General features: G+C 47.4%; 13 protein-coding genes across 13 annotated transcripts; 7 read left to right on the top strand and 6 right to left on the bottom strand.

Moving 5' to 3' along the window:
* Positions 1 to 215: 215 nt before the first annotated feature.
* Positions 216 to 1597, bottom strand: FPSE_03759 (uncharacterized protein; the record flags this gene model as incomplete). Its single annotated transcript, XM_009256879.1, has 3 exons — positions 216 to 601; positions 793 to 1278; positions 1348 to 1597. The coding sequence occupies 3 exons, from the start codon at positions 1595 to 1597 to the stop codon at positions 216 to 218; spliced, it is 1122 nt and encodes a 373-aa protein (XP_009255154.1).
* A 1477-nt stretch (positions 1598 to 3074) lies between these two features.
* FPSE_03760 (uncharacterized protein) lies at positions 3075 to 4432 on the top strand (the record flags this gene model as incomplete). The annotated part of the gene is made up of 3 exons (XM_009256880.1): positions 3075 to 3230; positions 3291 to 3835; positions 3883 to 4432. The coding sequence occupies 3 exons, from the start codon at positions 3075 to 3077 to the stop codon at positions 4430 to 4432; spliced, it is 1251 nt and encodes a 416-aa protein (XP_009255155.1).
* Positions 4433 to 5056: 624 nt separating this feature from the next.
* On the top strand, positions 5057 to 5794 carry FPSE_03761 (uncharacterized protein; the record flags this gene model as incomplete). The annotated part of the gene is made up of 1 exon (XM_009256881.1): positions 5057 to 5794. The coding sequence occupies one exon, from the start codon at positions 5057 to 5059 to the stop codon at positions 5792 to 5794; it is 738 nt and encodes a 245-aa protein (XP_009255156.1).
* A 449-nt stretch (positions 5795 to 6243) lies between these two features.
* FPSE_03762 (uncharacterized protein) lies at positions 6244 to 8125 on the bottom strand (the record flags this gene model as incomplete). Its single annotated transcript, XM_009256882.1, has 5 exons — positions 6244 to 6474; positions 6528 to 6618; positions 6668 to 7704; positions 7754 to 7845; positions 7900 to 8125. 5 exons carry the CDS (start codon positions 8123 to 8125, stop codon positions 6244 to 6246), a joined length of 1677 nt encoding a protein of 558 aa, XP_009255157.1.
* A 2202-nt stretch (positions 8126 to 10327) lies between these two features.
* Positions 10328 to 11962, top strand: FPSE_03763 (uncharacterized protein; the record flags this gene model as incomplete). The annotated part of the gene is made up of 5 exons (XM_009256883.1): positions 10328 to 10453; positions 10512 to 10773; positions 10838 to 11029; positions 11088 to 11479; positions 11540 to 11962. The coding sequence occupies 5 exons, from the start codon at positions 10328 to 10330 to the stop codon at positions 11960 to 11962; spliced, it is 1395 nt and encodes a 464-aa protein (XP_009255158.1).
* A 259-nt stretch (positions 11963 to 12221) lies between these two features.
* Positions 12222 to 13838, bottom strand: FPSE_03764 (uncharacterized protein; the record flags this gene model as incomplete). The annotated part of the gene is made up of 4 exons (XM_009256884.1): positions 12222 to 12857; positions 12920 to 13330; positions 13384 to 13752; positions 13803 to 13838. 4 exons carry the CDS (start codon positions 13836 to 13838, stop codon positions 12222 to 12224), a joined length of 1452 nt encoding a protein of 483 aa, XP_009255159.1.
* Positions 13839 to 14275: 437 nt separating this feature from the next.
* Positions 14276 to 15326, bottom strand: FPSE_03765 (uncharacterized protein; the record flags this gene model as incomplete). The annotated part of the gene is made up of 4 exons (XM_009256885.1): positions 14276 to 14371; positions 14420 to 14658; positions 14716 to 15182; positions 15232 to 15326. 4 exons carry the CDS (start codon positions 15324 to 15326, stop codon positions 14276 to 14278), a joined length of 897 nt encoding a protein of 298 aa, XP_009255160.1.
* Positions 15327 to 16936: 1610 nt separating this feature from the next.
* Positions 16937 to 18070, top strand: FPSE_03766 (uncharacterized protein; the record flags this gene model as incomplete). Its single annotated transcript, XM_009256886.1, has 4 exons — positions 16937 to 16957; positions 17009 to 17148; positions 17206 to 17396; positions 17454 to 18070. The coding sequence occupies 4 exons, from the start codon at positions 16937 to 16939 to the stop codon at positions 18068 to 18070; spliced, it is 969 nt and encodes a 322-aa protein (XP_009255161.1).
* A 695-nt stretch (positions 18071 to 18765) lies between these two features.
* Positions 18766 to 20267, top strand: FPSE_03767 (uncharacterized protein; the record flags this gene model as incomplete). The annotated part of the gene is made up of 5 exons (XM_009256887.1): positions 18766 to 18842; positions 18899 to 19191; positions 19246 to 19469; positions 19518 to 19897; positions 19949 to 20267. The coding sequence occupies 5 exons, from the start codon at positions 18766 to 18768 to the stop codon at positions 20265 to 20267; spliced, it is 1293 nt and encodes a 430-aa protein (XP_009255162.1).
* Positions 20268 to 20837: 570 nt separating this feature from the next.
* FPSE_03768 (uncharacterized protein) lies at positions 20838 to 22249 on the top strand (the record flags this gene model as incomplete). The annotated part of the gene is made up of 3 exons (XM_009256888.1): positions 20838 to 21249; positions 21303 to 21734; positions 21789 to 22249. The coding sequence occupies 3 exons, from the start codon at positions 20838 to 20840 to the stop codon at positions 22247 to 22249; spliced, it is 1305 nt and encodes a 434-aa protein (XP_009255163.1).
* Positions 22250 to 22398: 149 nt separating this feature from the next.
* Positions 22399 to 23889, bottom strand: FPSE_03769 (uncharacterized protein; the record flags this gene model as incomplete). Its single annotated transcript, XM_009256889.1, has 1 exon — positions 22399 to 23889. One exon carries the CDS (start codon positions 23887 to 23889, stop codon positions 22399 to 22401), a length of 1491 nt encoding a protein of 496 aa, XP_009255164.1.
* Positions 23890 to 24855: 966 nt separating this feature from the next.
* On the bottom strand, positions 24856 to 25141 carry FPSE_03770 (uncharacterized protein; the record flags this gene model as incomplete). The annotated part of the gene is made up of 2 exons (XM_009256890.1): positions 24856 to 24992; positions 25048 to 25141. 2 exons carry the CDS (start codon positions 25139 to 25141, stop codon positions 24856 to 24858), a joined length of 231 nt encoding a protein of 76 aa, XP_009255165.1.
* A 1335-nt stretch (positions 25142 to 26476) lies between these two features.
* On the top strand, positions 26477 to 27340 carry FPSE_03771 (uncharacterized protein; the record flags this gene model as incomplete). Its single annotated transcript, XM_009256891.1, has 1 exon — positions 26477 to 27340. One exon carries the CDS (start codon positions 26477 to 26479, stop codon positions 27338 to 27340), a length of 864 nt encoding a protein of 287 aa, XP_009255166.1.
* Positions 27341 to 27995: the final 655 nt, after the last annotated feature.

The raw sequence follows: 27995 nt of genomic DNA, 5'->3' as shown, positions 1-27995 counted from the left end.
ATAGTCATAGACATCACTTCTCATTCCAACCTTGGCACTGCCTCGGTCTGAGACCAAGGGGAGTCACAAGATTACCACACAGTCAGAGCTTCACGATTGGGCTAGGCATCAGCTCATACCAGTTATAAGGCCATCTTTCACTGTCTATCTAGGTTTTCTATCAGCTTGTTTCCCACTTTCAGTCTTGAAGATAACCGAGTGGAAACCTTGAAGGTCTATCCCAAGCCCATCCATGCACCACTCAGATTCAGGGCCTTGGCCTTGGCCTTCAAACGATCTATCCCAGGCTTTAGGTGAGTCTGTAGTCGACACTGGTGAGCTCTGAGCTGCTTGGGGGTATCGGTTGTGGATTTTGTCTGGTTCGTCTGTCTCACCTCTCCAAACCAGTCCATCTGATGCTGATTTTTGTCCTCTTCCAGCACCCAAACACTCTCCTGAGAGTCTTCCAAGGAAGGACTACATCTAAAGGCTGATTCGCGGATCGCACTGTCGGATGGGAGATAAAGAGACGGCGAGTTGAAGCTTCGCACAGCCTCAAATGCTGAGGACAGACTCAAGTCTGGAAAAGGACTTTCGGGACGCGGACAGAGCACGTTCATCTCTTTCATGTGTTTTGTCAGTGCCCCAACCATTACATAAACGCATTCGGCTGCATTACAAGGGCTTCCTGAACATAGTTTGCCTAAGGCGGCATGCAGCTGATCAGCGAGATCTTTTAAAAGATTCTGTCTGTTCGTTTCAATCCTGTCTGCTCTGATTAGAATCATGATTACAAATATAAGGTGCTCATACCGATGATCGATGGGAGAATAGGGAGTCCTAGATTATCGATGCGCCTGGTGCTTTCCATCATTGCAACATTCATCGCATGTTTCAAACGATTGTCCAGTCCAAACACGGACGTAATAAAAATCCACTCAATAAGGTCGTCGCACATGTGAGACGGAATAGATTGGGAGATTCTACTGGTCCACGCTCTGGTGAAGAAATATAGAGCTTCGGAACATTGCAGATCGTCTACAACTGTAGCAATCTCGACCAACATCTTGAGCGTGACGCTATCCGGCAAACCCTGATTTTGTGCATGGATAATCCGCAAGACGATCGACAGAGCTTCAGGATGAAACAAAGCCTCCATTTTCCAGTGATAATGGCCATCACTCTCCGATTTCTGAGTTTCAAGGTAGTCTCCTTGGAACATTATCCTAGCACGTCGAGATGCCACTGAGAGATGTTTTCTGGACACCTTGATCCATAGTTCTGCTACTGGATCGTTGCCTATACAGCCGCGCGACATTGGTCAGTTGTACGTCAATAACAAGATACGTTTTAGTTGCTAGATCTGACCTTCTTGGCAGTTCGCAGTCTCATCAGTGGCAAGAGCCATAGGATGGTCGTGGATACCCCCTGGCCCTTCAGCAACGGACTCCCCTACAGTCGCCACCTCTTCTACAGCCACTGGATCATCGGTAGTGGTTGTATCATCCGTGCCCTCAGGGGATACAGTCGGGGAGGATATGATGATCCAAGTGTCCCCATCCGGGTCAATAATTTCGTAGTCTATCGTCATAGCTGAGGGTGCTACTATATCATTCATTAAGAAAGGGCTTTCTCACAGTAGTAGTATCAGAGTATGTGGTGTGAACTTACGTTACAGAGCACAAGCACTGCACTAGAGGATGGAAGACCCGACCAGTTATTACTGGAAGAAGAGACAAGACTTGTATATCGAAAAATGATGAAGAAGTTAGAGGAAGAATAGAAATTGTAGAGGCACGGGAAAGGGCTATTGATATTTGCAGAGCCTCTTAGCTTGCTTTTTTTTCTCCTATGACGTGCTTCATTCAAAGAAAACACTTCACTGACAAGCAATCTTGTTATTTGTTGAGGATTGCGTATACTACAGGTGAAGTACAATGGCAGCCTGCAGTTAGAAATACTACGATTGGTTTGAACTCATGGATATGGTTCGTTGACGGGAAGCCTTTCCAGGTAACATCTCTCGTTTCTTGTGGCAAACGTGCATCGCTCGGTGAATCTGTTTGATGATACTTTCTAGGTGTGACATCCTATATTGTTAATATACGGATGTGCTGTTGCACGTGGCAAGGTTTCCTGGTCAGATTTCCAACAAAAACTATATCTATTGTTCAGAGTGATATAGCTATACAAGTATGTAGTTGTCAGTATCGATGAATGTGATTTATCTCCTCTATGTTTCTGTGCAATCAGTTGTGGTCAATGCGAGGTAGTACAACAGCATCAATATGAGCCCTAGCCCACTGCCTATAATTAACTGCGTAGAGGGATGAATTGCATCGGGCAGTGTCTTCTAACTCTAGCAATTATTCTGTTCTAGGAATGATAGTATCGAGACTATGCGCAATGCGATTATTCTATGTCGTTCATGTATAGCTTATCGCTTCTTCCATGTTCACCGTTCATTCTCTGTTTATTCTCTACATCTGTTCCTGCTTCTCGCGTCAGTCTATTACATCAACTTATTGAAAAACACAAACATACTCAGAACTTTCTATTGGCCATTTCTAGCGGGTAGCAACAGTACCAAAATGAAGATTAATGGAAGGACATAAGCATCAGCTTGGATGGTCAGCGAGTCAAGCAAACACATGTTGAATTAATTAGAATTAGGTCACTAGTTGTATGCGTTACAACAAACTCAAATAACATGCTACAATTGCCTGGACATACCACTAGCAAACTATTAATTTATTCGAGGCAGAGTAGAGATGAATGATGATACTTAGTGGGGTCATCACGTTGACAACCGAGTATGTCGTCTACCGGCTATAAACAGAACAGGGTTTCATTTAGGCCAAGACCCATCCGGCATTGCGGAGGCACAAGATCCATCAATTGGAAGAAGTCGTAGTCGGCAAAAGTGGTTTCAGACGTCGATCCCCCATGATTTACTATGTATTTAGCCTAATGGGCTATTATAGCTTGACACTATCCATGTTATAGCCACTATTTAACATCGTCGTCCCATCTTGAGCTTCGATCGTTACCTTCCCAGTCCTTCGTTTTGCGGGTAGCACTACAATCTTGCAAACATGTTTGGTGGTATCACGACAAAGGCTTTGCTAATAGCCGGTTTGGCCTTCTCAAGCACTGCTGCGCCAAGCAAGAATGAGAAACGCCACTGGGTTGGCTCATGGGCGTCTATGCCTCAGATTGTCGAGCCTGCCAATCTTGCCCCAGCGCCTTTTGTAAGTACTTCGTTCTAGTAGACGTTCAAGGCTGCGATCGGTACTAATAAGGTTTCAAAGGGAGGACCAGATCTTGCTGCTCAATTCCTAAACACTACGCTGCGTCAGACATTCCACATGTCAATTGGCGCCGAGAAAATTAGAATTCGATTTTCTAACATCTTCGGCAAGACGGAACTGCCCATCAATGCAGCTACCATCGCTCTACCAGCTGGTGGAAAGGCTGGTGTTGGTGAAATTGACACCAAAACCGCCAAGACGCTCAAGTTTAACGGAAAGAAGTCCGTCTCTGTGCCTGCAGGAGAGATTGTCTACTCTGACCCTATCGACTTTAAACTAAAGCCTCTGTCAAACCTTGCTTTGTCTGTGTACACCGAGAAAGGTCAAGCTGGAAACACCATCACCGGACACCCTGGTAGCAGAACTACTTCTTGGATGCAGAATGGCAACCATGTGAATGCTGCTTCTGTTTCTGGAGGAAGCACTAAGCATTGGTACTTTGCTAACGGTGTTGATGCTTGGGCTCCTGCGGATAACTTTGCTGTTGTTCTGTTGGGTGATAGTATCACTGATGGACGAGGCAGCACTGATGACACAAATGATCGGTGAGTACACTAAACAACTTGACAATACCTTGACTTACCGTTTATAGTTGGTCTGATGCACTTGCTGCGCATCTCCAAGCCTCAGGATTGAAGAACGTCGCTGTCAACAACATGGCTGCGGGCGGTAACGCGATTCTCCAGGGTGGTCTTGGCCCTCCCCTTCTTCAACGCTACAAGCGAGACGCTCTTGAGCAACCCGGTGCCAAGTTCGTTGTCATTTTCGAAGGTGTTAACGACATTGGCCCATCCGCCACCGACGCCGCCACCCAGAAGAAGGTCAAGAATGGTCTCATCGCCGCCTACCAACAAATTGCCGGCGATATCAAGAAGGCTGGCATGACCAGCATCGGAGCCACCATTACCCAAATGCTCGGAAACCAGTACTATGCTCCTGAGAGAGAGGTGACTAGGGTCGCTATCAACGAGTGGATCTTGAGCAATGGGACTTTTGACCACACGGTTGACTTTGCTTCGTTGATTGGAAAGGGAGATAAGCTGCTCCCTCAGTACGATTCTGGAGATGGTCTGCATCCTAACCCTCTTGCGTACAAGGAGATGGGCACCAAGTTTCCCATCAAGTTCTTTAAGAAGTACTAATACGGCAGCTGGAAACGTTTCTGAAGTTATGTCTCTCTATTGGGACCGCTGTATTATTTTCTCCAGTATTTATAGTTACCAATGTAAATATTATTGTCTAACTTGTATCGCAAGTGATGAAGTTACTGAACCTGACCTATTCATTGAGTGGTTGGTACACTTTCAAGTAAAATATGCCTTCGGCGCCCTGCATTAAGAGTTATAGAAAGTAGGGCATAAGCGTAACCTTATTCCCGTACAATAGAAAAGCACTATGAGACCTGCTCTTTAACCTACTTTTTCTCCTTCTAGCATAACCTAGGAAATTACTAGCCAAATCCGACTCTCCATGTCAGTTATCTCGCCCAGCTTGTCACCTTGACCCCTGTTGCTGACCCCATCTTAGCCGAATCAAACCTGACCTATTCATAAAGTTTCCGAATTCCTGAAACGGTACGTTAACTAGCCTATCAGTCACACTACAAGTGTCCGTCCAAATTGCTTAACTCTCCGAATTGATGACCCGACGGAGACTTCACTACACAGATGGTTCCCTGAACCTCGACTATAAAAGGAGCGTATTACCATGGCTAATCATCCGTGTATCACCACAAACTCTCACATTCAACAATAACTTTTATTCCAATGAATCCTCCGCTTGAGCTCTTCGTCCTCTCATGGGGTGTCTACCCCCGCCGAGTCCTGATCTACCTTGCCGAAAAAGGTCTTCTTAATTCACCACTCATCAAAATCACCGAAGTCACTGTCGACAACGGGAAGCTGTCAGCTCCTGGTAAACCAGCCGGCACAGCACCCGTCCTACGACTTCCCGACGGGTCGTTCATCAAGCAATCGGTCGCAATCCTCGAATACTTTGAAGATGTTTGCCAGAATCCCAAAGAGGACTGGGAGATGGAACTCGCCAAGCATGCCAAAAGTAGTATGGTTGGAGATACAGCAGCAGAAAGAGGCCGCGTTCGAGACATGTTGTCTCTCGCAGAAGAAATCACGAGCCAGTTCATGTTTGCTTGTCATAAAGGCACTGTATTATTCCTAACGCTCGAAGTAACGCATCCTACCACCGCAAAGCTCATTATGGAGTTTTGCTATAAGAATTTGAGACTGCTGGACAAGTACTACAAAGCAGATGGACGTTTTGACCACGGCACCGATGTTGAGGTCAATATTGCAGATTGCGTGTTGTACTCGGTCTTACACTTTGCCAAAGACTTGTGCAGCTTGGATCTTCTGTCTGATCCCGAGCTCGCCAACTTGCGAGCGTTTTACGAATGGTTTGGGAAGAGGGAGAGTGTTCAGGTGGATGATGATCATTTCCCAGGAAATATCAAAGAATTGGCTAGTCAGTGGCTTCCTGTAGAATAAGTGTCCGGCTGGACTAGCAGTGTTTCACACACATCGAAGGGGTCTTATGCACATTTTAGACCGGCATGTTTATCAGACTTTGAAATTCATGACTAGCCCAAGAAAAGCCGTACCGACATTTTGCTCCCTCTGTTCCAAGGCCAAGGCCAAGCCTAGTCAGAAGCTTGGAGGGTGGAGTTCGTTGCCGAGGCATTATAGATCTACAGAGAATATTTACCAATATGGACAAAGCTCCGTGTGAGCATGCATACGTAAAATACACAAAATGCAACTAGCCGATCTCCAACTTGCAAGTATTGGTTATCACAAGGACGAGGCACAAGACCATTTCATGAAGTCAATATCTCATTAATTTACGTTATTATATATATACAGACCATTTCCTAAGTCGTAAGAAACAGTTGTATAGTCCAGCTACAGCATGGCATCGTTGTCTTGGGTTACAAGATCTACTTGCCGGCCGTCTTCTCCACGGTCTCAACTGTGGCTGTATCGACCTTGTTGAGCTCGTCGAGAACATGCTCATCGACTGATTCGTGGAAGACGTCGACCTTTGTAGTGGCGAACTTACGAGCGCTGACACCCTTCTCGAACAAAACACCGAGCTCAGCAAAGGTACGGCCGTTGGGTTCGGGGAGGCGGAAGTAGGTGTAGATGATGCAAAGGAAGCAGATACCACCCTGTGAATATGGATTAGTTCATGGTCGCTCGCAGAAATCTTGGTAGGACTCACCCAGAAGAATCCGGTATAGTTGCTCCAGTCCCAGGCGGTAGGGTTAAGCATATAAGGTGTCAAAACAGCATTGATAATACCGACAATACCACTGGAATTTGTTAGTCACTAATTATGATATTCGTGCGGAGAAAACTTACTAGAAGATACGGCCAAGAGCAACGGTCTTGATCTGAAGTCTTCGAGAAGGAAGCTCACTAACGAGAGAGTAGGCCACGGAACCAACAGTAAGCTGGTAAACAACAGCCCATCCAATCATGAGACTTCCAGTCGCAAGAGCACCCTTCTCACGGTCAGCCTCGGGGACGAGACCAAGGAAGCCAAGGACGCAGAGGACAGTGCAGAGACCGCACAGTCCATACAGATAGAGTGTGCGACGGCCAATTCCCCGGCTCATCAATGCCCAAGCACCAAACACACCAATCATGTTGATGGCATATTGTCCAAGAGCGAAGGAATAGGCGTGCTTGGTGGACAGACCGGCTTGCTCGAGGAAGTAGGTAGAGTAGTTTGAAAACGAGTTTCCGCTGAGGTTCTGCATAGCCCAAACCATACAGACGATTTCTGTTCTGCGACGGTTGACACCCTTGAAGCAATCGATATATGAGCTTCCGGTGGTGAGCTTCTCCTCGAGAGCGGTTGTGTGCACCATCATAGCTACGGTCTCGTCTGCATCGAAATCCGTCTCGCGGTTGAGACTGGTCAGTCTCAAAAGACTCTTCTTGGCATCAGCAACACGACCCTTGCGAACAAGCCACCAAGGACTCTCAGGCGCAAGCCAAAGTCCGACGATCAAAGGTAGAGGCCAGATCCACTGCAGACCGTAAGGGATTCTGTAGGCCCACTGATCCGTTCGGCTGATCATGGATCGTAATATTCCGATACCAATCTCTTGTCCGAGACCCCAGCAGAAGTTGACATATGTGGTGAGGTAACCTCGGAGGGCGATGGGGCAAACTTCGGAGGCGTAGGTGACGCAGATGGTCTGAAAGATACCCCATGGCAGACCACAGAGGATTTCGGCGGCGAGGAGCATTTGGACGTTTTGGGCGGTGAAGAAGAGGGTGATGCAGCCCGAGAGCCAGATGAGACAGCCGATGATTGTGTATCGATAACCGAAGCGCTCTGAGAGCCAACCGTTGAGGAAGAGACCGATGATGGAACCGACGTTGGCACCCTATTCAAGTTAATTGGCTATCATATTGGGGAATTGAGGGTGTTCTTACATTGCTGAGGCCGGCTTGCCATGCTGCCGACACTTGATATGAGCCATCGGGTTGAAGAGTTCCGTATTTTCTGTTCCACTGGGGAAAGGCGTCTAATTGCGATCATCAGTAATTGCGACGCAAAGTTAGTTGCTGTCAAAACTTACAAAAGTTGTTGACAAGTACAATGTCGAATCCTTCCATGACAATGCATGTCGAGATAAGAACACTCCATGCGACAGCCTTGGGATAAAGCTTTATGCCCTGCATGAGGGTCATGTTCTGTTCTTTATTCGCTGCGGAGCGCGCATGGTCGATAACATCGGGATGGGTCTTGCTGGGGTCTGTGTCGTGAGCCGCTGGGGCAACAGCCGAGACCTTTTCGTCCGACATGTTGTAAGATACCCAATATGACTATCTAAGGTATGGGTAGAATAAAGAAAAAAAGAGAGTTGATGCGGGGAAAGAGATGTTTTTGAGGATCTGGGGAAAGATGGAGAATTCCAAGGGGCGGCCCCAATATTCTTATTTAAGTTAACCAAGATGCTGGGGAAAAGAGGGGAGACGAGAAGATGGGTTGGATCGGCGAGGTGCCCGGGGAACTGTTGCTGAGTCTTGCTTGGCTTGTGCGGGATGTTGCCCTGAAGAATACTAGCTCGAGTCTTGTCCAACGTTAGCTGCTGAGAGGAGAAGGTCAGAAGGGTACAGGGTTGTAGTCAGTGAGTTGGTCAGTCAGTTGAGTATATGTCCTCATAAGGAAGAACGGGATATTATACTCTATAGTTCTTCTATGATTTATAGAAGCAAAGTGATAAGTTCACTGATAAACAGAACATTGGAGAATCATCTCATCGCATAAACTCGTGTTTCTCTCAGTGTCCATCCAATTTCTCCACAGACCAAAGCAAACTCCAGCTAATCTGGGGGTGGAGAGACCGACACCTCTACAACCAATAACAAGACCCTCATAGCCAATTTTTCACTGCTAATAATGTGGATCAGAACGCTCTCGAACAAACCAAGTCAGAGCCCAATCTCAATCGTCTCCATACCCAAGAACCTGGCTCCGGTAGCCAAGCGGGGACTTTCTCGGTCTCATTCCGCATCCTTTTCGTTAGAGGCTTAACGGCAATTGACTTGGAGCAAATCTTGTCAAATTCACGACTCGTGTTTCAACGGCGAGAAGGCCGTGAGTAGCGCAGCTGAGAAGTCCGTTATCGAGAGCCTAGACTCCAGATCTACCAACCGTCTGGGGTCGTTAGATCATTCTTCCCCGCGATTTATACCTGTCGAGTTCGAAATACACGAATGACAGTTCGGTTGAAGGGATATTTAAGAGGTCTGGACAGATTGAGGCTCGGCCTATTGGTTCTTAGTTTATCAGATCTCGGCGCGACTTTACGAAACATCTGGCGCATGCACATCGCACGTGGCACATCTAATTATTTTTCGACGCGTCATTCTTGGCAAACTTCAAACGAGAGATGGTAATTGAGAATACATGAAACCATTCGTTGCTTGCAATGAAGATGCTTCTAGGGTTTGAGGATGTTGAGAATCATGAAGATGACGACATGTCTACCCTACACCCGGGAACATACCCAGCTTATCAACATCACATCACGAGAAGATAAATCTGTAGATTGTAATGTCTTGAGGAGAATGAATCTGTATATGCTTGCTACTGCATGTCGATAAGTTGAAACCAGAAGTTGACTGTCGCCCTGGCAAAGCAAGTGTCACGTTCGGTTGGCAACGGCTAGACGGAGGCAAAGATCAACAGTGAAAATGCCGCACGCCAAGACCTTTGATGTTTGCCATCCGTTCTTCAACATTCAGGCGCATTCAATCGGCTCACGCGTACTTCGTTGTGATGATGGCAATCGATAAGTTCTTGACCCAAGAACGCATAGATTAGATACTCATTATTCTTTCGCATTATCGAAACTGGGAAAGAAGATGATAGCCTGGCCATCACATTCCCGGACTTGATAAGATAAGATAAGATCGATAGCCGATCATTGAGACACGCTTGTTGCTGTTTCTCGTCGCTGCCACGCGGCATCGATGGCATCGCGTAGCCGGTATCTGAGCCCACAGTAATAGATTCTGGTTATACTTCATAAGGGAATGGCACTCATATTTAAACTGTCCTGTTTCCCTTCTGTAATGAGGCATATATGTCCATCAACTCCATGATCTCAACCTCGTCACATTCCGAAAAACGACACAGTTTCTCCAATTCGGTTTAGATAATCCACACAAATCTCACCCCTTGCCATCCTAACCAATCATCATGCTGCCCATCTGACCCCAACATCCGACATCGGGGAACTTGTCACTCCAAGTGGGATCTTGTCTGAAGAAATTTGCCAGTCTAAACTTGATCCATCGTGATCAATGTCATAAAAACATCCATTGCATGCTCTTGGCGCTTACTATCGGAGGGAAAGTGAAAAGAATTGGAGAAATTTCAGATATCGTGTTAGAACAAAATGGGGTTCGTAGTCGGGGTCGCTTTCCTTTCTCTGAATTTTTGGAAAGTGAACACGAGAAGACTTGAGCATTGACTTGCTGGATTGATCTACTATCAACATGTTCGGCTCCGAGAAAGTTGACCAAGAAGGTCAGGTCTTGTCAGGTGAAGTTCATGATGATCCTGGGCATGCTCATGATGCTGTTTTTGGCAAGATCAGCGATGATGGGCCAAACTATCGCAATGTGAGTTGACCATCATACGTTCGAAGAACAAGACAATGAATACTAATCTTTTGCATAGGTCGGTTGGGTTGGAACTGCTGGTCTCATGATGAAGACGCAATTGGGTCTTGGAATTCTCTCTATCCCCTCCGTCTTCGATACCCTAGGAATGATCCCCGGCCTCATCTGCCTTTGTGTCGTGGCAGCTATCACGACATGGTCGGATTACATAGTTGGAATCTTCAAGCTTCGACATCGTGAGGTATACGGCATCGACGACGCAGGAGGCCTGATGTTTGGCCGAGCGGGTCGAGAGATCTTTGGCTTTGCTTTTGGTCTTTGTAAGTGTACTCCACGGTGCTGACCTAAGCCTTTCCGGAGCTATCACTGACAGAGTCTTTTCAGACTGGACGTTTGTCTGCGGATCAGCAATGCTGAGTGTGTCGATTGGCTTCAATGCTGTGTCGAATCATGGTACCTGCACGGCTGTTTTTGTCGCGGTGGCAGCCATCACTGGATTCATGTTTGCAAGTATCCGTACACTAGGTAAACTAAGTTGGCTCGCTTGGTTGGGTCTAGTCTGTGTCATAACTTCTGGTATGTGTTCATCAACAGGCATCGTTGCTGTGGAATCGCCGCTGACATATCATTAAAGTCATCATCCTCACAGTCGCTGTGGGCATTCAAGACCGACCAGCTGCTGCACCCAAGGACGCCGTCTGGGTATCAGACTACCACCTCTTCAAGAAACCCAGCTTCACCAATGCCATCTCAGCCATCTGCTCATTGGTCTTTGCATATGCAGGCACGCCAGCCTTCTTCTCCATTGCGGCTGAGATGAGAGACCCTAGACACTACACGAGATCACTAATTCTGTGCCAAACGGTCATTAGTGCGTGCTACATCGCTATTGGATGTGTTGTGTATTATTTCTGTGGTTCGTATGTTGCATCGCCTGCTCTTGGATCAGCGGGCGTCTTGATCAAGAGGGTCACCTATGGAATTGCACTTCCTGGGTTGATTGTTACTACCATGTTGACCTGTCATGTAAGTTGAAGCAGCATAAAAGTTGCAAGTAACCGAAGCTGACACATTACGCACTGATAGCTGGCGAGTAAGCACGTCTTTGTCCGCGTTTTGAGAGGTTCCAAGCATCTCGCAGCCAACACGTTCGTCCACTGGGCGTCTTGGATTGGATGCACTTTTGGTATCACCGTTGTGGCCTATGTGATTGCCAGTGGCATCCCTGTTTTCAGCGGCCTTGTTTCTCTCATCGGCGCATTGCTCGCTACATCCTTGTCGTTCCAGCCCATGGGTTGTATGTGGCTGTATGACAACTTCAAGCGCGCGAAGCAGGATAGATCTGCGACTTGGTATATTGGAGTTCTATGGAGCTTTGCGATCATCGTACTGGGGACATTCTTGACTGTGGCTGGAACTTATGCTTCTGTGGTTGACATCATGGCTTCGTATAAAGTCTCGGGAGGATCGGCAGCTTGGTCTTGTGCCGACAATTCTGGCTCTTCATAAGCTAGCATCGATAATTAATGTGCCTACTGTAATAATAAATAGATTGGTTACACTACTATGCTAGCACCATATGTTAAAGACTGGTCCTTTGTAGCCTGAATAAACATAATATATCTAGGTACTCAGTGGCAGATCCTCGAAAGTCCTCACAGCCGAGTCATGATTGACGTAAAAGACAAGTAAGTACTAGTATGCAATGTATTGTGGACGGCGAGTGATACTAGAATCATGATCGAAGAGTAGACGCCTTTACCATCGCTTAGGCTCCAGAGTGTTTTACCCAGTACGCCTGAGGGTTACACCACCCCTTGAGTCCCACCTCTCCCCAATCCATTCCGATTCCGCTACTCTTATGCCCACCAAAAGGCACATTAGGCGCAACTTCAAAGTGTGTGTTAATCCAAATGCTACCCGCTTCCAATTGTTCAGCCATTCGCCTTGCGCGAGGAACGTCTTTGCTCCAGACTGATGCACCTAGGCCCAAGTTGGATGCATTAGCCCTGGCAACGACATCATCTTCATCAGACCATTTCATCATGGGCACGATTGGACCAAAGGGTTCAGTTTGGACTATCTCCGAGTCTTCAGGTGGGTTATCAATAAGGGTAGGCTGGATGTAATAACCCTTTTCTGGCTTTGCAGCCCCGTTGGTGCTGGTCAAAGACTTCCATCCTTGTTTATCGATTTCTCCGTAAAGACGCTGTAGCTTGTCGAATTGCATTTTGTTTTGTATCGGTCCGAAAAAGGCCTCTGGGTCAGAAAAGCCACCACTCTTCATGTTGTCGAGAAAGCCAACTACAGCGGAACGGAAATCGCCGTAGATGCTTTCGTGGACATAGATTCGTTTGATGTTCATGCAGATCTGTCCACTGTGGACGTAGGCTAAGAAAGCCACCTGAGTATCAAGGTCAGAAAGTAATGGTCTTCATCAACACATCAGAAGCGCGGAAGTCTTACCTTCCCAGCAACAGTGGGAATGTCAACATCTTCACACACAATAGCGGCATCATTGCCTCCCAACTCCAACGTGACACGCTTGAGCGTGGATGCACAGGATGCCATGATCTTCTTTCCCGTCTCAGTTGACCCCGTGAAGCTTACTTTGGCCACGCCAGGATGCGCAGTCAGCATTGGTCCGAGATCGTCTCCCCCACTGAGAGCTTGAAAGACACCTGGAGGAAGAACCTTGGCTCCGATCTCTGCAAGCTTGAGAGCAGAATATGGAGCATACGGTGATGGCTTCCAGATAAAGGTATTTCCGGCGAGCATGGCTGGATATGCTTTGCCAATACCAAGAATCATAGGAAAGTTCCATGGAACGATACCGACGCCCACACCCAACGGTACATATCTCACTATGGCAGTTCGCTTTGGACACGTCAGTCAACCTCTGATTTACTCTTGGGCATGATGCAACTCACGTCATCATTGTCCTCGGGCTTCTCCTCTTTGAGTCTCAACTCAGGCGTCTTCCTAACATGCTCCATAACAAGCATCAGTTCAAAAGCTCCAGCCTGAGGTGGCTTACCGGCTTCACGGCCGAGAAGGTCAATAAACTCATGCTTGTGCGCCTCGATAGCGTCGGCAAATTTGACCAAATACCCAGCACGCTCATCTTGTGATAGTTTACGCCAAAGAGGGTAAGCCGTTTGGGCAGCGTCTACAGCACGATCGACATCTTCCTGGGTAGAGACTGGGCTCTCCCAGAGTGGCTCTTCTGTACTCGGGCAAATGCCATGACGAGTTTGGGCTGTTGGGCTTGTTTTATTGTTGATGGTGTTTTGGAAGACCTGTACTTGTTTTAGACGGGGTTCCGAAAAGGGAACTGGTAGTTACGTACCTTAAAGTCGATCTTTTGGTCGTTGGGGAAAGTCATAATTGCGGTTTAGAGTGTGAGATGAAAGTTGAAATAAAGGCACTTAGTTGAAAGGTGAAGAGCAGATTCAAACTGTATTTATGAATCTCTTGACCACATAATAAGAATGGACTTTTGACTGGGGTTTGACAGATATGAACAACAACTTAATCAGACTTTGGGAACCTAACGAAGTGGCCAATCAACAAGAGTTGTTGCAATCTTAGATCCGCCAAGTGGTAAGCACATCGTAGCATGCATCGCAGCTTGTATATAGATGCGGAATAGGGCTGACGAAAGACCATCAGCAGACGAACGGAAGGTCCTATAATCCGATTGTGGGATCAATTTTACATGGGATGTATTGACTAACTGAACGGATCTCTTGACTAACATGTCCCGACTGATGACAAGTATCTGCTACACTAAATCCACTGGAGCACCCTTGAACAAAGAATTTACCACCCAAAACCGTTGTTCTCAAGGGCAGTCGCCACTTGTTCTGCGACAAGCTTGTTGATCGCGATGCCAGGGTGGTAATCATCGAACCACAACTAATAATCGTCAGCAAACGAAGCTACGCTTCTGGGAATACCACTTACGCATGACTTTCCATTGTTGTTAAAGCATGTAGCATCCGGTGCCCCGTAAGCAGTGGGATTCTTGATTGCCTTGTTGAATGAAACAGAGGTGTCGACAACGATAGCTTTGATGCCTGAATTAGCCTGCTTGAATGCCTGCAGCTTGGAAGCGATTTTGCTGTTGTATAGGTTGATCGACTTGACCAACATAGCATTGGAATCGGGACCTTGCTTGATCATGGTTGGGGTGAGTTGAGTTGCTGAAAAGGGTATTAGTCTATATCTCCAAGAACAGTTGTATCTTGATCTATACTTACGAGGAACGCTCAACAGAACAAACTTTCGCAGTCCAGCGTTATACATAACCTTGAGTAACTCAAAGTATCTCGAAACCGCTCTCTCAGTGATATCCGCCATGTTGCCGAGATAAAACGAGTTTCCTACATCATTGACACCGATCCAAACACCTGCAACGGCATTCTGAGCATTCCATGGTGCATAGCTTGGCTTGCTGGCGATTGAGTCGGAGAACTGCTTTACTTGATCAACCATACTCTTGACAGTATCCTGGTAAGGCTTGATGATGTTTGCATCCACAGTGGCACCTCCGTAGGCATAGTTGTATGCCAGGACGAGTGAGTTGTTCTGTTCGGTGACGATGCTACCGACCCAGTTGGGTCCGCCGGATGCTGTCCAGCCTGGGAAGGGAGGGTTGCCGATGGGGTTCTTGGAGGAAGGTTTCTCGCCGTTGATGTCGAACCATGTTTGCGAGTATGAGTCTCCACTGATTGCGTGTTAGTGTTTGAGATAGATCTGGCTGATGAGAAGCTGACAATGTGATGAGATAGTCGATGTCTCCAGCTGCTTGAACTGCCGTATTCTGAAACAGAATGCTGGCAAGAGCCGGGAGAATAAGCTTCGATAACATGACGGATGCTAACAGTGGGTTACTGGGATATTCACAACGGTTTCCTCTGGACAAGGCATATATTGAATATCATATAGGATGCTGAAACCACTTTATATATGATTATTCTTCCTTGAATAGATAACTTCCCATATATGTACTGCCCACCATGTTGGTATAGCCGCCATCCCTCTAACTGGCGGATTCCATGCCAATAGTATTCCCGTCTCTACAATCCTGATGAAGCCCATCTCGTGATCAAGCAATGCAAGTATAAATCTCGGAGCATGTTGAGTCCTCAAAGAAGACAAACGGAGCTGTTCCGCAGCGGGGTATAGACTATTTTGGGCTTGGCTATTTGCCCATGCCGCGAATTGTACATAATGCCGCAGATCTTTATCCTTTTGGCATTCTCTGGGACGGAGAAATAGGTTCCGCCAAATCTCAACTATAAAACATGGCAAGGCGTGATGGAGTCAATGTTGGCGAGCCAGTAGCATCGTTCAATTGAGTACGAAACTATAAATGGCATTTGCCAGAGTGGCTAGCTATAATTTACTCGGAATACCCTGAAAACCTGGACAACGAGACATACCTCTTTATCTACAAGTTCCTACACCCCAGTTTTGAATGCAAAAACCTGTTCGAACCTCTTGTCGCTACTAGTAGACTCTAACCTAGCTATTCGATTTAAATATATGTGGTTGTGCAAAACTCATCGTCTTGCACCTGATAATAGGCATCTTCAATTATACTTTTTCGAGCATTATGACTCCAATGCTCACACGGGACCTGTTTTTTTGTTTTCTTGCCCTGCCCTAATATAAGGTTCAGATGGGCATAAAATGTCATCGTCTTGCACATTCTTATTCAGCAACGCGTGACTCTCAAGCTTGATCAGATTACTTGATCTTATCTGGAAAGTCACTTGTGAAACCTTGTGACCTCAATGTCACAGTCCCCTATGACAGGCAGCTACACAATCGGCTACCGAAACGCCAGAGAAACAATGTCTTGGTCATGGAGTACAACTTGCAAACAATGGATTTAGCCAAGTAACACGTTGTATATCTGAATTTTCGGATACTGGCGTCACATATACGTATCAGCAGCCAAAGTTGCCATTGTTTAGTTGCAGATTCTCTGCTGTCTAGTCGAAGTGAATCTGCATCGCTTTGACCCATGCTGACGGTCAATGTCTCACATAAAAGGTGGGCTCGTAGCCCAAATTCCAGCTGAAAGCACCATATCTAGCGACTATCACTTCTTAATCAGTGCCTACTCCGTCACAAGCCTCGCTGCATCTGGGTTCGACACGGTAACGCCGCATACGTCAAACCTCCATCTCTTCCCAGCTTGACCAACGAAAGCTGAGCATGACGTAGGATCTGCTCGGTTGATATTGAGCTAAGAGGGCTACACTGGGATATGATCTTCGCTTGCCGTCCGAGCTGAGAGCTGAAATGTCTCGTTTTTTAATGGATTCGATGATGCTCGATTGACTCTGATGATGTGTATTTATTGAAGGGCACGCCAGGGAAAGTTCCCTTTGCAAATTTAATATTGTAGTTTTCTTTATCGCATCAAAATTGCTAGCATTAATTTTTACATTTATTTATTACTCGCTCAGTATGGTTATTCTAGTGACTGGTGTAGGGTGTCTTGACAACAATTTGACAAGGTACAGAGCTGACATTAACCAGGGAGCCGGATTCCTCGGCAGCACCTTAGTGCAGTTACTGCTCGATCAAGGCCACGAAGTCGTCGTTCTCGATTCTTTATGGACTTCATCAGATACCAACCTCGACAGATTCCGATCCAACAAAAGATTACGATACATACAGTAGGAGCACATTTGGCAGATGCAGTTATCACCGCTCTGACTGACACTGATTGATAGAGCCGACGTGCGCGACCCCATACCCTGGATCGACGGGGTCGAGCAAATATACCACCTTGCATGTCCAGCGAGCCCTGTTCATTTCGAAACCCAACCGATCGATATACTACAAACATGCTTTAACGGGGCATCCAATGTCCTAGACTACGCGGTCAAGCAAGGCGCGCGCGTTCTTCTCGCTAGTACATCAGGTACGGCCGCAATAATGCACTCCCAGTCTGCCTACATTCGCTAATCAATCGGAACAGAGGTCTACGGCGATGCTGAAATACCGTGCCAGGATGAAGGCTATCGGGGCAATGTCAATTGTTTCGGCCCCCGAGCATGCTACGACGAAGGTAAACGAGTCATGGAGGCTCTAGGGTACTCGTACCAACTCGAACACGGTCTAGAAGTCCGCGTCGCCCGGATATTTAACGCCTACGGACCTTTCATGCAAGCAGAAGATGGTCGCGCCGTTCCTAATTTTATAACAGCTGCTCTAAAGCGGGAGCCGATAGTCATATACGGCGATGGACACGCAACGCGTTGTTTCCAATTCTCACAAGACTGTGTTCGAGGTCTGGAGGCACTGATGAACAGCGACCAGAATGGACCGGTTAATATCGGTAGCGACTTGGAGATGGAAATCAGCGAGATTGCAGATATAATCTCGCGTGTCGTCGCGGCGAAAACGGGCTACGATCAACCCGTGCCCGTTCGCTTGGAGCCGAAGAGAGAAGATGATCCTGTGAGGAGAAAACCAGACACGAGTCTTGCAGAGAGGGTTTTAGGGTGGAAGCCGAGAGTCCCGCTGGAAGAAGGCGTGTCTGTCACTGTTGATTGGTTTATCCAGAGGGAGAACGGCATCGTTAGCAGACTGTGATATGGATATTGGGATGGTCAATTACTGTTGTATCGTATCTGGAACCTTCAGTTAGCGATCCCCAGTTCCCCGTGTATTAATCCACCAAGGAGGAAACACTGAATCACTAGATCGGAATGTTCGGCACCTCAGAGACTCCCAAACTGTCGGTAGTTCTCCATCGTTTGATCCCCCGCCCACAAGAGTGTCCCCTGTCCCATTGCAAACTACCGAGTGGTCCAGTTCGTCTCCCCAATTTCACAGCCATGGCGCGTGCACGCTTTAAGTTTGGGCTGTAACTGCCTACGACAGTAGATGAAATGCTACCGTGTCAGTGTGCCCCTAATAAGCGTTGTAAAATTCAAAGCAAACCCCTAGCGGCATCCTCCGAGCAAACGCAATTAAACTCTGTGCAACGACACTTTTAACATTGCAGGGTTGCATTGTACAACTGCATGTCGGTCACGGAGCAACAAAACCCGTCAGGGCCCAATCAAACTTAATTTTTAGCATGAAAAGAGGCTTTTCAACCGTCTGGTTCATCGCTCGGTACGCGCTGATCGTTGAGGCCTTTGTTCACACTCTTGATTCTTCGATATATATAAGGCGAGCATGTCTTTCGTTTGAGATACATTTCTAAAACACTACAACATCTCACTCTCATTAACACTACTCTTCTAGTCATTCATTCATTTACTTTCTTTTGCAAACTAACCATGCATCTTTCCGTACTCCTCGGCCTCGGCGCCGCTGCTGTTTCCAGCGCTTCCCGAAACATCATCTACTATGACCAGTACGCCACCCGACTTAATGTTTCAAAGATCCCTTCCCGCTAACTATTGACAAAAGATGGCACACCAAGGACCTTCCCTCCAAGGATATCACTAGCGGCGTCACCCACGTCATGATGTCCTTTGCCAACTCTTCCCTCTTCACCACCCAGCCTGGTGGAAAGTACGAGCCCTTCCAGCCTCTCGACAAGGTCCGTAGCCTCTTCGACCACGACATCAAGGTCTGCCTTGCTGTTGGTGGCTGGGGTGACAACGCTGGCTTTGACGAGGGTGTCAAGACCGATCGCAGCCGCGAGAGGTTCGCCCGAAACGTCGCTTCTACTCTTGACCGACTTGGCTTCGACTGTGTCGGTACGTATCCCGTTCGCGCTAAACCTTTGTCTCGATGCTGATGTGATTGATTAGATATCGACTGGGAGTACCCCGGTGGTAACGGTCAGGACTACAAGCAAGTCCCCAACTCCAAGAAGACCTACGAGATCAAGGCTTTCCCCAAGCTTCTCAAGGAGATCAAGAAGTTCATTGGAGAGAAGGAGCTTTCCATCGCTGTCCCTGCTCTTGAGCGTGACATGATCGCTTATCTTCCTACTGAGGCTCCTCTCATCAACAAATACGTCGACTATGTCAACGTATGTCCACCTTTCTGATCTTAACGAATATGTTGCTGACTTTTTCAGGTTATGACCTACGATCTCATGAACCGTCGTGATCACTACACTACCCACCACGTCTCCATCGCCGGCGCTACCCGTGCCATTGACAAGTACATCTCTCTTGGCTTCCCTCCCTCCAAGCTTGTCCTCGGAATTCCTTTCTACGCCAAGTACTTCATGACCAAGAAGGGCTACACTTGCACTGAGCCCATCGGCTGCCCTACCGAGCTCCTCGAGAACCCTGAGGATGGAAGCGACACCGGCAAGTCCGGTTCCATGACCTTTGAGGCTGCCAACTTTGCTGCTGCTCCCACTAACCTGACTGCCTCTACTGATGCTACCTGCGGTGCTGGTACCTTTTTCAAGTGCCCCGCAGGATCCTGCTGTGCTGCCTCTGGCTGGTGGTAAGTTCTCTTTACCGGGATGATTAATTCGTGTATACTAATATGTTACAGTGGCTCTACTCCCGCTCACTGCGGCACTGGCTGCCAATCTGCCTTCGGCAAGTGTGATGGCGTTGACATTAACAACTCATTCCACAAGGCTCTCAAGAACGGCCGCACCGACACCGTCAACGGAGGCCAGTGGTACTGGGATTCCGAGACCCGCATCTTCTGGTCCTGGGATACTGCTGAGCTCATTGCCCAGAAGATTGCCTTCATGGCTCAGACTCGCGGTGTCAAGAGTGTTATGGCCTGGGCTCTTGCTCTTGACAGCAACGACTGGAGCCACCTCAAGGCTATGCAACAGGGATTCAAGGACGTCAACGCTTAATAAGCGTAGAATAAAAAAAACATGGAGAGATCTTGTTCTAATCGGGTAGAGGGTATTTTATCCGACTATAGATTATAGAGGTTGGGTAACTGGGATGGGGTCTTTTGCCATTTAATGTTGCTAGTAGTTCCATATATCTTTCAACTAGAGATATTGTCTCCCCAATTCCTGGCTCTAGAATGGCTAGTAAAATGTACCCTTGTACTGTCCCTTGTAATGGCGCTTTCAGTCAGTACTTTGACCTAGTGTTCCTTCGTGACAACTGCACATCATCCGAATACAATACATATACATGAGTTGACATGTTCGCGTGTTCGCTTGTTGTCAGACACGTAAGAGTGCATGAAAGTAGTTGTGGGGCTTTTTGGTTATTGATTGGAAGTCGAGTGCGCCATGTGTTGATCGCCAAAGACAGTTAGTCAGTGGGTTTTGGTATTAAGCGGTGGACATCAACCCCAAGACTCAATAATCCCCATCAGTTCTTTGTTTCTTCTTCTTCTTCTGTTTCTCATACATCTTCCAATTATCAAATCCCTGTCTGTTTCTTTAAGATCACAGACGTAAGAGAGCATGGCCCCCGGCTCGCCCCCTCCGGCGGTTCTGCCCCAGCGCCGACACGATTTAGATGTAGCGAAACAGCAGCTGGTCTGCATCGTTACCATCGTCGCGACTCTCTTTGTTCTTTGCCCAGAACGGTACCAATTATACCGAAATCTTGCCGTTATTCCTATTTTAGCCTATGTTACTTCTAGAATTTTTGACTTGGTTATCTCGTTGAACGAGAAATGGGATAGAGCACCGGCGGTGGTGAAGTACTTTGTTCCTGTCCAGATACCCGAGATCGCACCCCCGTCAGAGCAAATTGTTGGTTTGGTGAAGAATCAAGTAGCCACCGCAGGCGACAAACTGCATCACTTCTCACTGCAGCTGAGATCGATGGTGCGTGCACTGGTTGATTGGATCCTACGCCAAACTGGTAGCGGTGAGTACAAACAGGCAACATGAGCGAAACAACTCTCTGATAGGAATTCACAGGAGCATTCAACAAAGATACACCTGGTTCAGAGGCCAAGAATCCCAAGAAGCCAAAGCAAGACCGATGGGTGGCAGTCCTAGTCACAACCCCAATTCTTGAGGAGCGCAACCCCTTTCAGATCGACACGGATCTCGACAGCGAAATTCTAGAACTCATCTCCTGGGATAGCTCCGAGTTGTCACCAAACCTGGCGATTATCTTGTCATCGACTTTCAAGGTCCAGTTGACACTCTGCCTCATTCCAAGGAGCATCTGGTATTCTCGCAAGACTCTTCTGGAGAAATTTACGACGGGTCTTTACTGGAGCCACCAGCCAGGACATTCACACAGTCAAGGACAACAATGGGATGAAGATAGAATAAAGGCTATCTCAAGAGTTCAGTACATTGGAACGGTGAATGAATACAAAGATATTGTCAAGGTCAACGAACGTGAGTAAAAGTATTTCTTCCATCTCGAACCTGCTACTAACGATTAATACAAAGACTTTGACTCTCTCCGAAAGGGATGGAATGATGTCAACACCTACTGGAACGACGTCGACTATGCCATCTTACTATCCTTCCTTCTTGTCGGAAAGTCCTCGACGGAGATTTGCAAGAAGATGTTCGACCACTTTGCCAACCTCCGAGTCGAATACGCTCAACGCAACACGGATTTGAATCGTTCGCGCGCTGGCGCCGCTCTCTTGACGTTACTGACAGGTGGCCTGGCTGCCCCCGTCACGATTCCGATGATGATGGGAGCTGGCGACGCCGCAATGACCATGTCAGCGAATGACCGTTATCTCTGGGGAGAAAGGAACAACATGTGCAAGGAACTCATGGCGCGACACAAAGAATTGGAGGCGATTATTGAGTTGAAGGATATAGAGATAAATGTTACGAAGCCAGTAACCTTGCCCCCAGCTTTAGAGTCGAGCTGGTTGGCCGATGATGCTTGGTAAGAAGGGTTCACACAAATATGAATATGCACACGCGGATCTTTTATCGTTGAATGGCTAGATTCATTGAGATATATGTCCCAGATTACATACAAAGAACGCTAAATAGAATGCAATATACACCCAAATACCAGCACTATATCCTTCACATCTTACAATTTACTCTTCAACTCCTTGCTGGAGGTAGCAAGTAGAGTGCGCTGACTGTTTCCACCGTGTCCAACCTTGACAGGGGCATCAAAGACCGTAGCATCAGCCTTGGCCTTTCTGTCCTTAGCCTCAACATACTCTCTCTCACCCTCTCCAATGTACAGCTGTCGAGGTCTCCAGATCTTGACACCAGAAGAGTTCAACATCATCTGTCTCCAGTGCGCCAGCCATCCAACGCATCGTGGGACAGCGAACAAGACAGGGTAAAAGTCAAGAGGGAAACCCATGGCCTGGTAGATCAGACCAGAGTAAAAGTCGACATTGGGGTATAGGTTCCTGCTGCGCATGAATTCGCTCTTTCGGGCATAGTCGGCAAGTGTGAGAGCGGTGTCCAAGAGCTTGTTTCTACCGGTGACCTCGAAGACTTCCTCGGCGAGCTTGCGGATGGCAGTAGAACGAGGATCGACGTTCTTGTAGACGCGGTGACCGAATCCGACAAGAACGCGCTCCCTCTTCTCGACTGCCTGCATAAATGCTGGGACGTTCTCGGGGGATCCGATCTCGATCAGCATGCGGATCGCTGATTCGGAAGCGCCTCCGTGGGATGGGCCGTAGAGTGCTGCGCATCCTGCAGCGACGACGCTGTAAGGGTCCACCAAGGAACTTCCAACTTGCATGACTGTGGCGGTGGAACAGTTGACTTCGTGATCAGCGTGGATGATGAAAAGCTTGTCCAGAGCCCTGGCAAGAACGGGATGCGGCTTGTAGTCGGTCTCGGAGAGATGGTCCAGGAGGTATAGGAAATTTCCAGTGTATCCCAAATCCTGTGCTGGTCGGTTGAAAGGTCGGCCTTGGCGCATTCTGTATGAGGCCGCAGCGAGAGTGGGCGCCTTTCCAAGGATACGGAGAATCTGCTTGTCCAGCATCTGAAGGGCTTCCAAGTTGCCTGATGCCGCGTTGGTGTAGAGCTTCTGGCCAGCGAGAGAAGGGTTGGCTTCCGGGGCAAACGCTCCCAGGGTAGCAAAGGCGGCAGTCAGCATGGACATGGGGTGAGAATCATAGCGGAACGACTTGAACATGTTCTCAATGTCGCTGTGAATGTATGTGTGATGCATCACCTCGCCGTGCCACACGTCATACTCTGATTTTGTGGGAAGCTCTCCGTAGATGAGGAGATAGGCAGACTCGAGGAAATCGCTCTTTTCCACCAACTGCTCGATGGGGTATCCGCGGTAGCGAAGAACGCCATCCAAGCCGTTGATGTATGTGATTTTACTCTGCACGACGGCAGTGTTCATGTAGGCGGGATCATAAACTCTGAGACCCTGGTTCGTCTCATCCTCTGGACGATCATTTCCAGCCTCAGCCTTGATCTTTTTGAATTCTGTTGCTGGAATGGAGTTATGGGTGATGGGGATCTCGTAGCTCTGGTTTGTTCTGTTGTCGACGACTGTGAGCGTCTCGCGACGGCCTTGCTTCTGTGACAAAACCATGATTATATGATGCAACGAAACTTGCTAGAAAATAACGGATTTGATGAGTTTGTTCAAGTCGGAAATAGCTGTCAGCAGCATGTGATGGTGATGGAATGTGTATTTAACATGTCACAAGCGCGTCGCAATGGCACGTCACGTGGTCAGCCAACCTCGGTAAAGCTGGGGATCAGGGGTGCACATGGAAAACCTCGGCAGTGGCTACTCTTTGTTGCAGGGCAGTTGGTAACGGCAAACTATTTGTTGAGCCTCATATATCCCCTGTATCGTTCAAAACAGTCACTGAACAAGCAAATTGCAAAAGACGATCGTGAATAGAATTGTAAAAGAAGGCTGTGAAAAAGAATGATACACAAATAAAGGCAGTATGCTGTTTTCGTACTAAAGACAACCAACCCACCAAGTGACAGTATATGTTTTACAAGTTATTTCGACAATATTGTCAGCTTCTGTTCATCCTTTATACGAGTGTATATAGCAAGTTGTTACAACAGTTTCAAGTAGCCTTGTTGAAATGACATTAACGATCGTCAGAGTTGCTGGGGTTCTAGAACACGATACAGCGGGTCGAGGATGGGGCCCCATTTACCACAAAATCCAATGTCCTGGAATGGGTGTTAGATAATCTACAGTCCTCATTCTCATATCTTGGGTGATGCTTGGTGCTGTATCTGAAATACTCCGATTATAGCGTTTGTGACAGTAGAGGGAGAACTTAGATACCGCGTCTTAATTTATAAAGAGTCCTAAAGCCCAGGAAATAATGCAGGTTACGTCATTGACTGTTCATTGTCTTTTGTGTAACATCGAGCCAGACTCTTGAAAGATAACAACATCCTAACAGGGTCTGTAAGTTGCATAACAAAATCCCATCTCGCATTAATTATTCAGTGACTATGTACAAAACCCATACCGTTGCATATGTACCGGCCAATAAGAGGCTATTCTCCACCGCGTTCACTCAACTTAACAGCAGGGGCAAGGGATGATCCAGCAGTTGACGGGAATGGGGCAAGGAATAATGCCACAAAGTCTGCCATCGCAGGCACCACCTCCACGGAGTTCGAGGCTAGGCTCTGTAGTCTCGGGAGCCTTTTGAGGGTCTGTATAGAGTCAGCGCAAGATTCTAGCGACGCGTCGTGACAAGAGATATCTTACCCATGGAATGCTGGGCCTTGGGCTGGTCTGTCTCCAGAGGCTGGGAGGTTCTCATATCAGAGAGTTCTTGTGAAGAGGATTGAGAAGAAGACATGTTGATGGGTATCTGATGTAGGTTGCAGGTGATGCTTCGCTTGGTGGATTATCTGGTTGGTGAGATGAGTTTAAGATTAGAGAAATGAGATTGCGTTTCAGCTGATTGACGTATGCTGACGTTATATGCCAAGGCACGTGTGGGAACGCGTACTGAGTGTGGCGCGGTTTGTGGCTGTGAGTTACCCTATGCTCTCTATTAAATTTGTTTAACAATTAAATTCTGAACAAAGAGGCCCTGAACACCTGATAAAGCGATGGACTAGAGGCTTTCTTAAGATTATCTTCCAAGTTTGAGATACTTTCACATGATAAGAGTTGGGTCTTGTGCTGTATGGTCTGGTATCGAAGAATTCTGACATGCAATTGAGTTTCTTAAAACAAAACATTACCGTGGCTGTGCTCGCTTGCTAAGATTCGACTGTAGCTTGCCGAGTCATGGCACGTGATCACAGATAAGCTACTGACTCAAAGCTATCTCCACCAAATTGAACCAATGATACGTTGAGCTATTTTAAGTATACTCAATTTCCATCACTGGCAACAGTCGAGGATCTGGCAGTTTACCCAATGATACAACGTGATTTCAACAAAATATTTCCATTCGCTTAAACATGAGAGAACAAAGGAACATTTCAAAAGAGGTCAACGGCAATGCTAAGCGAAGCATCCCATCATGCCTGGTACGAAACCGTTGACAAAACGCGAATCCCCTCGACGTGTTTCATGTGCCTTTTCTAGGAGGTGACAAAAATATGTAGTCAGGACTATTATCAAAAGACGACTTGTTTGACTTTTTAAATCTGACACCCTCAACTCAACGTCCCATGCCTTCATGCCCCAAGTCAACCTGCTGTGCTTGGGAAACAGGCTCTGTCAATGTTTCAAACCGTTTCGTCCCTACTTTCCACCAGTCACGTCAAGCCCAATTGCAACCCATGGCCACAGCTTCAAACAATGTGCTATTCATAGTAGAAACCAAACAGTCAGCGGTTATAGAACGGAGGGGCGTTGCAAACGGAGACGGTCGTGAGGCCTTTTCGGAGACGATGGAGGTCCGTCTATGGCCAAGACGGTATCTTGGGCCGACCTCAATTAAGACTGTAACGGTCGCTTGCTGTATTTAGTATCTTTAAGGGTAAAAAGGCAGGTCTTTGGTTTGAAGCTATTTTCATTTGTCTTGGCTTCGGCCCGGTGACTGATATAAGTATATGTCGTTTCCTGCATCATGGAATAATTATCACAGCTCAGAAAGCATCACACTTCGCTTCATTCTATCTATCTCTTCAAACAAACATTATTGTTCTCTACGCATCTCAAACAACTCACATTCAAGATGCCTCTTCTTCGAAATATCCAAAACAGGCGACCTGCCCGAAAACACATCAACCCCCACCGCATCCTCTTCACAAGTCTACTTCTTCCCGCACTTGCGCTAGCCGATGACGAGCCTACCTCCTCAACAAGCCAAATCACAGAACCTTTCGTCGACCAAGTGACGGGGCTCACCATGGAACGATTCTTTGGTTCCAAGACCTCATTCACTTTTGCATTCGCACTACCAGACGCCAACACCGCCACAAACACTACAGCGGGTTCTTTTATCGGCCGGCTACAATTTCCTCTCGCCAATGGTGAAGGATGGGGTGCAGCTGGACTGACAGGAGATATGGAAGGAAACTTTATCTTGGCGGCGTGGCCTGATGGAAAAGGAGGAGTCATGTCATCTTTCCGACAAGCTATAGACGAAGATAACCCAGCTGTGGTCAAGGGAGACTTCAAGGTCAGGCCCATACCTGATGGAACATCAGTCAATGCAACTTCGTTGCTTTACACATTTCTTTGCGAGAACTGCCTCGACAGCACACTAGGTCTAGGACCCGAAGCCGCCTCTGGAAATGCGGTTATGGGATGGGCGCTATCGGAGAGACCACCAAGAGGAGATGCCTCGGATCCTGCCGCTTTTCTAGGGTTTCATGAGAAGGGCTTTGGACCTTTCACTGCCCGACTCGCTCAAGCCAAGAGTACTGGGTTTGATGCCGTTGCTGCAAAGGCGCTAGACCCTGTAGGGATCTCACCAAAGGCTGTTGCAACAGTCCCCAATGCGTTCCAGGATGGAGGTAGTGGTGATGAGGATAGTGGTGACGAAGCAGGCGATGTTGATAATGACTCAGGGGACGAGTCAGATGACGATGATTAGATGTAAATATAGCGCATTGGAACAAAATAACAAGAAATTTATGAAGATTGACAGGCTAGCCACGTCTCAAGACCGGAATATCGAATCATGCTAAGCCATTACCTGTATTCCTAAAGTGAAGTGGTTAGATGCAGTCAAAAACAACATCATCTACAGAAGCTCTGGGCCAATCAGAACGTCCGGTTGTGCGAGCTCGGCCGTACACGACCGAGGCTCCGTGTCCGAGCCAACAGGGGGGGTTTTGACTAGATCGCAGGGAATTGATAGAAAATATAATACAGCGGCTTACTGAACATGCAAACACTTGCAGCTGGCAAAGCTTGGCGTAAGCATTCAAAAGTGTCCAGAAGGATTGGTTGTTCTCAGTCAGCCAATAAGAACATCAGCATGACAGGTACCATGCCACAGCGCCAGCGTCATCCGTTCGGCTGAGTCTTAATTTGGGCTTGAACAACGCTGAATCAAGCATTTGACTACTTTTGCTTAGTTCTTACGCGTCGGATTGCTTAAATCTCACCATAGCCATCTTGCTCATGCCTCTTGGCCCGCGTCAGTACTTTGACTGTTGTGAGAACCTTGAAGTTAGACTTGGAGTTAGACTTAACGTGCAGGAAATATTCGCTCCCTGGCTTATGGATACGACAAGTAGACTTGA

The sequence above is a fragment of the Fusarium pseudograminearum genome, chromosome 1 (genome assembly GCF_000303195.2).
Source record: "Fusarium pseudograminearum CS3096 chromosome 1, whole genome shotgun sequence".
Classification (NCBI taxonomy): Eukaryota; Fungi; Ascomycota; class Sordariomycetes; order Hypocreales; family Nectriaceae; genus Fusarium; species Fusarium pseudograminearum.
Note: the sequence above shows the minus strand (reverse complement) of the source record. Positions and strands in the feature narration are given on the sequence as shown.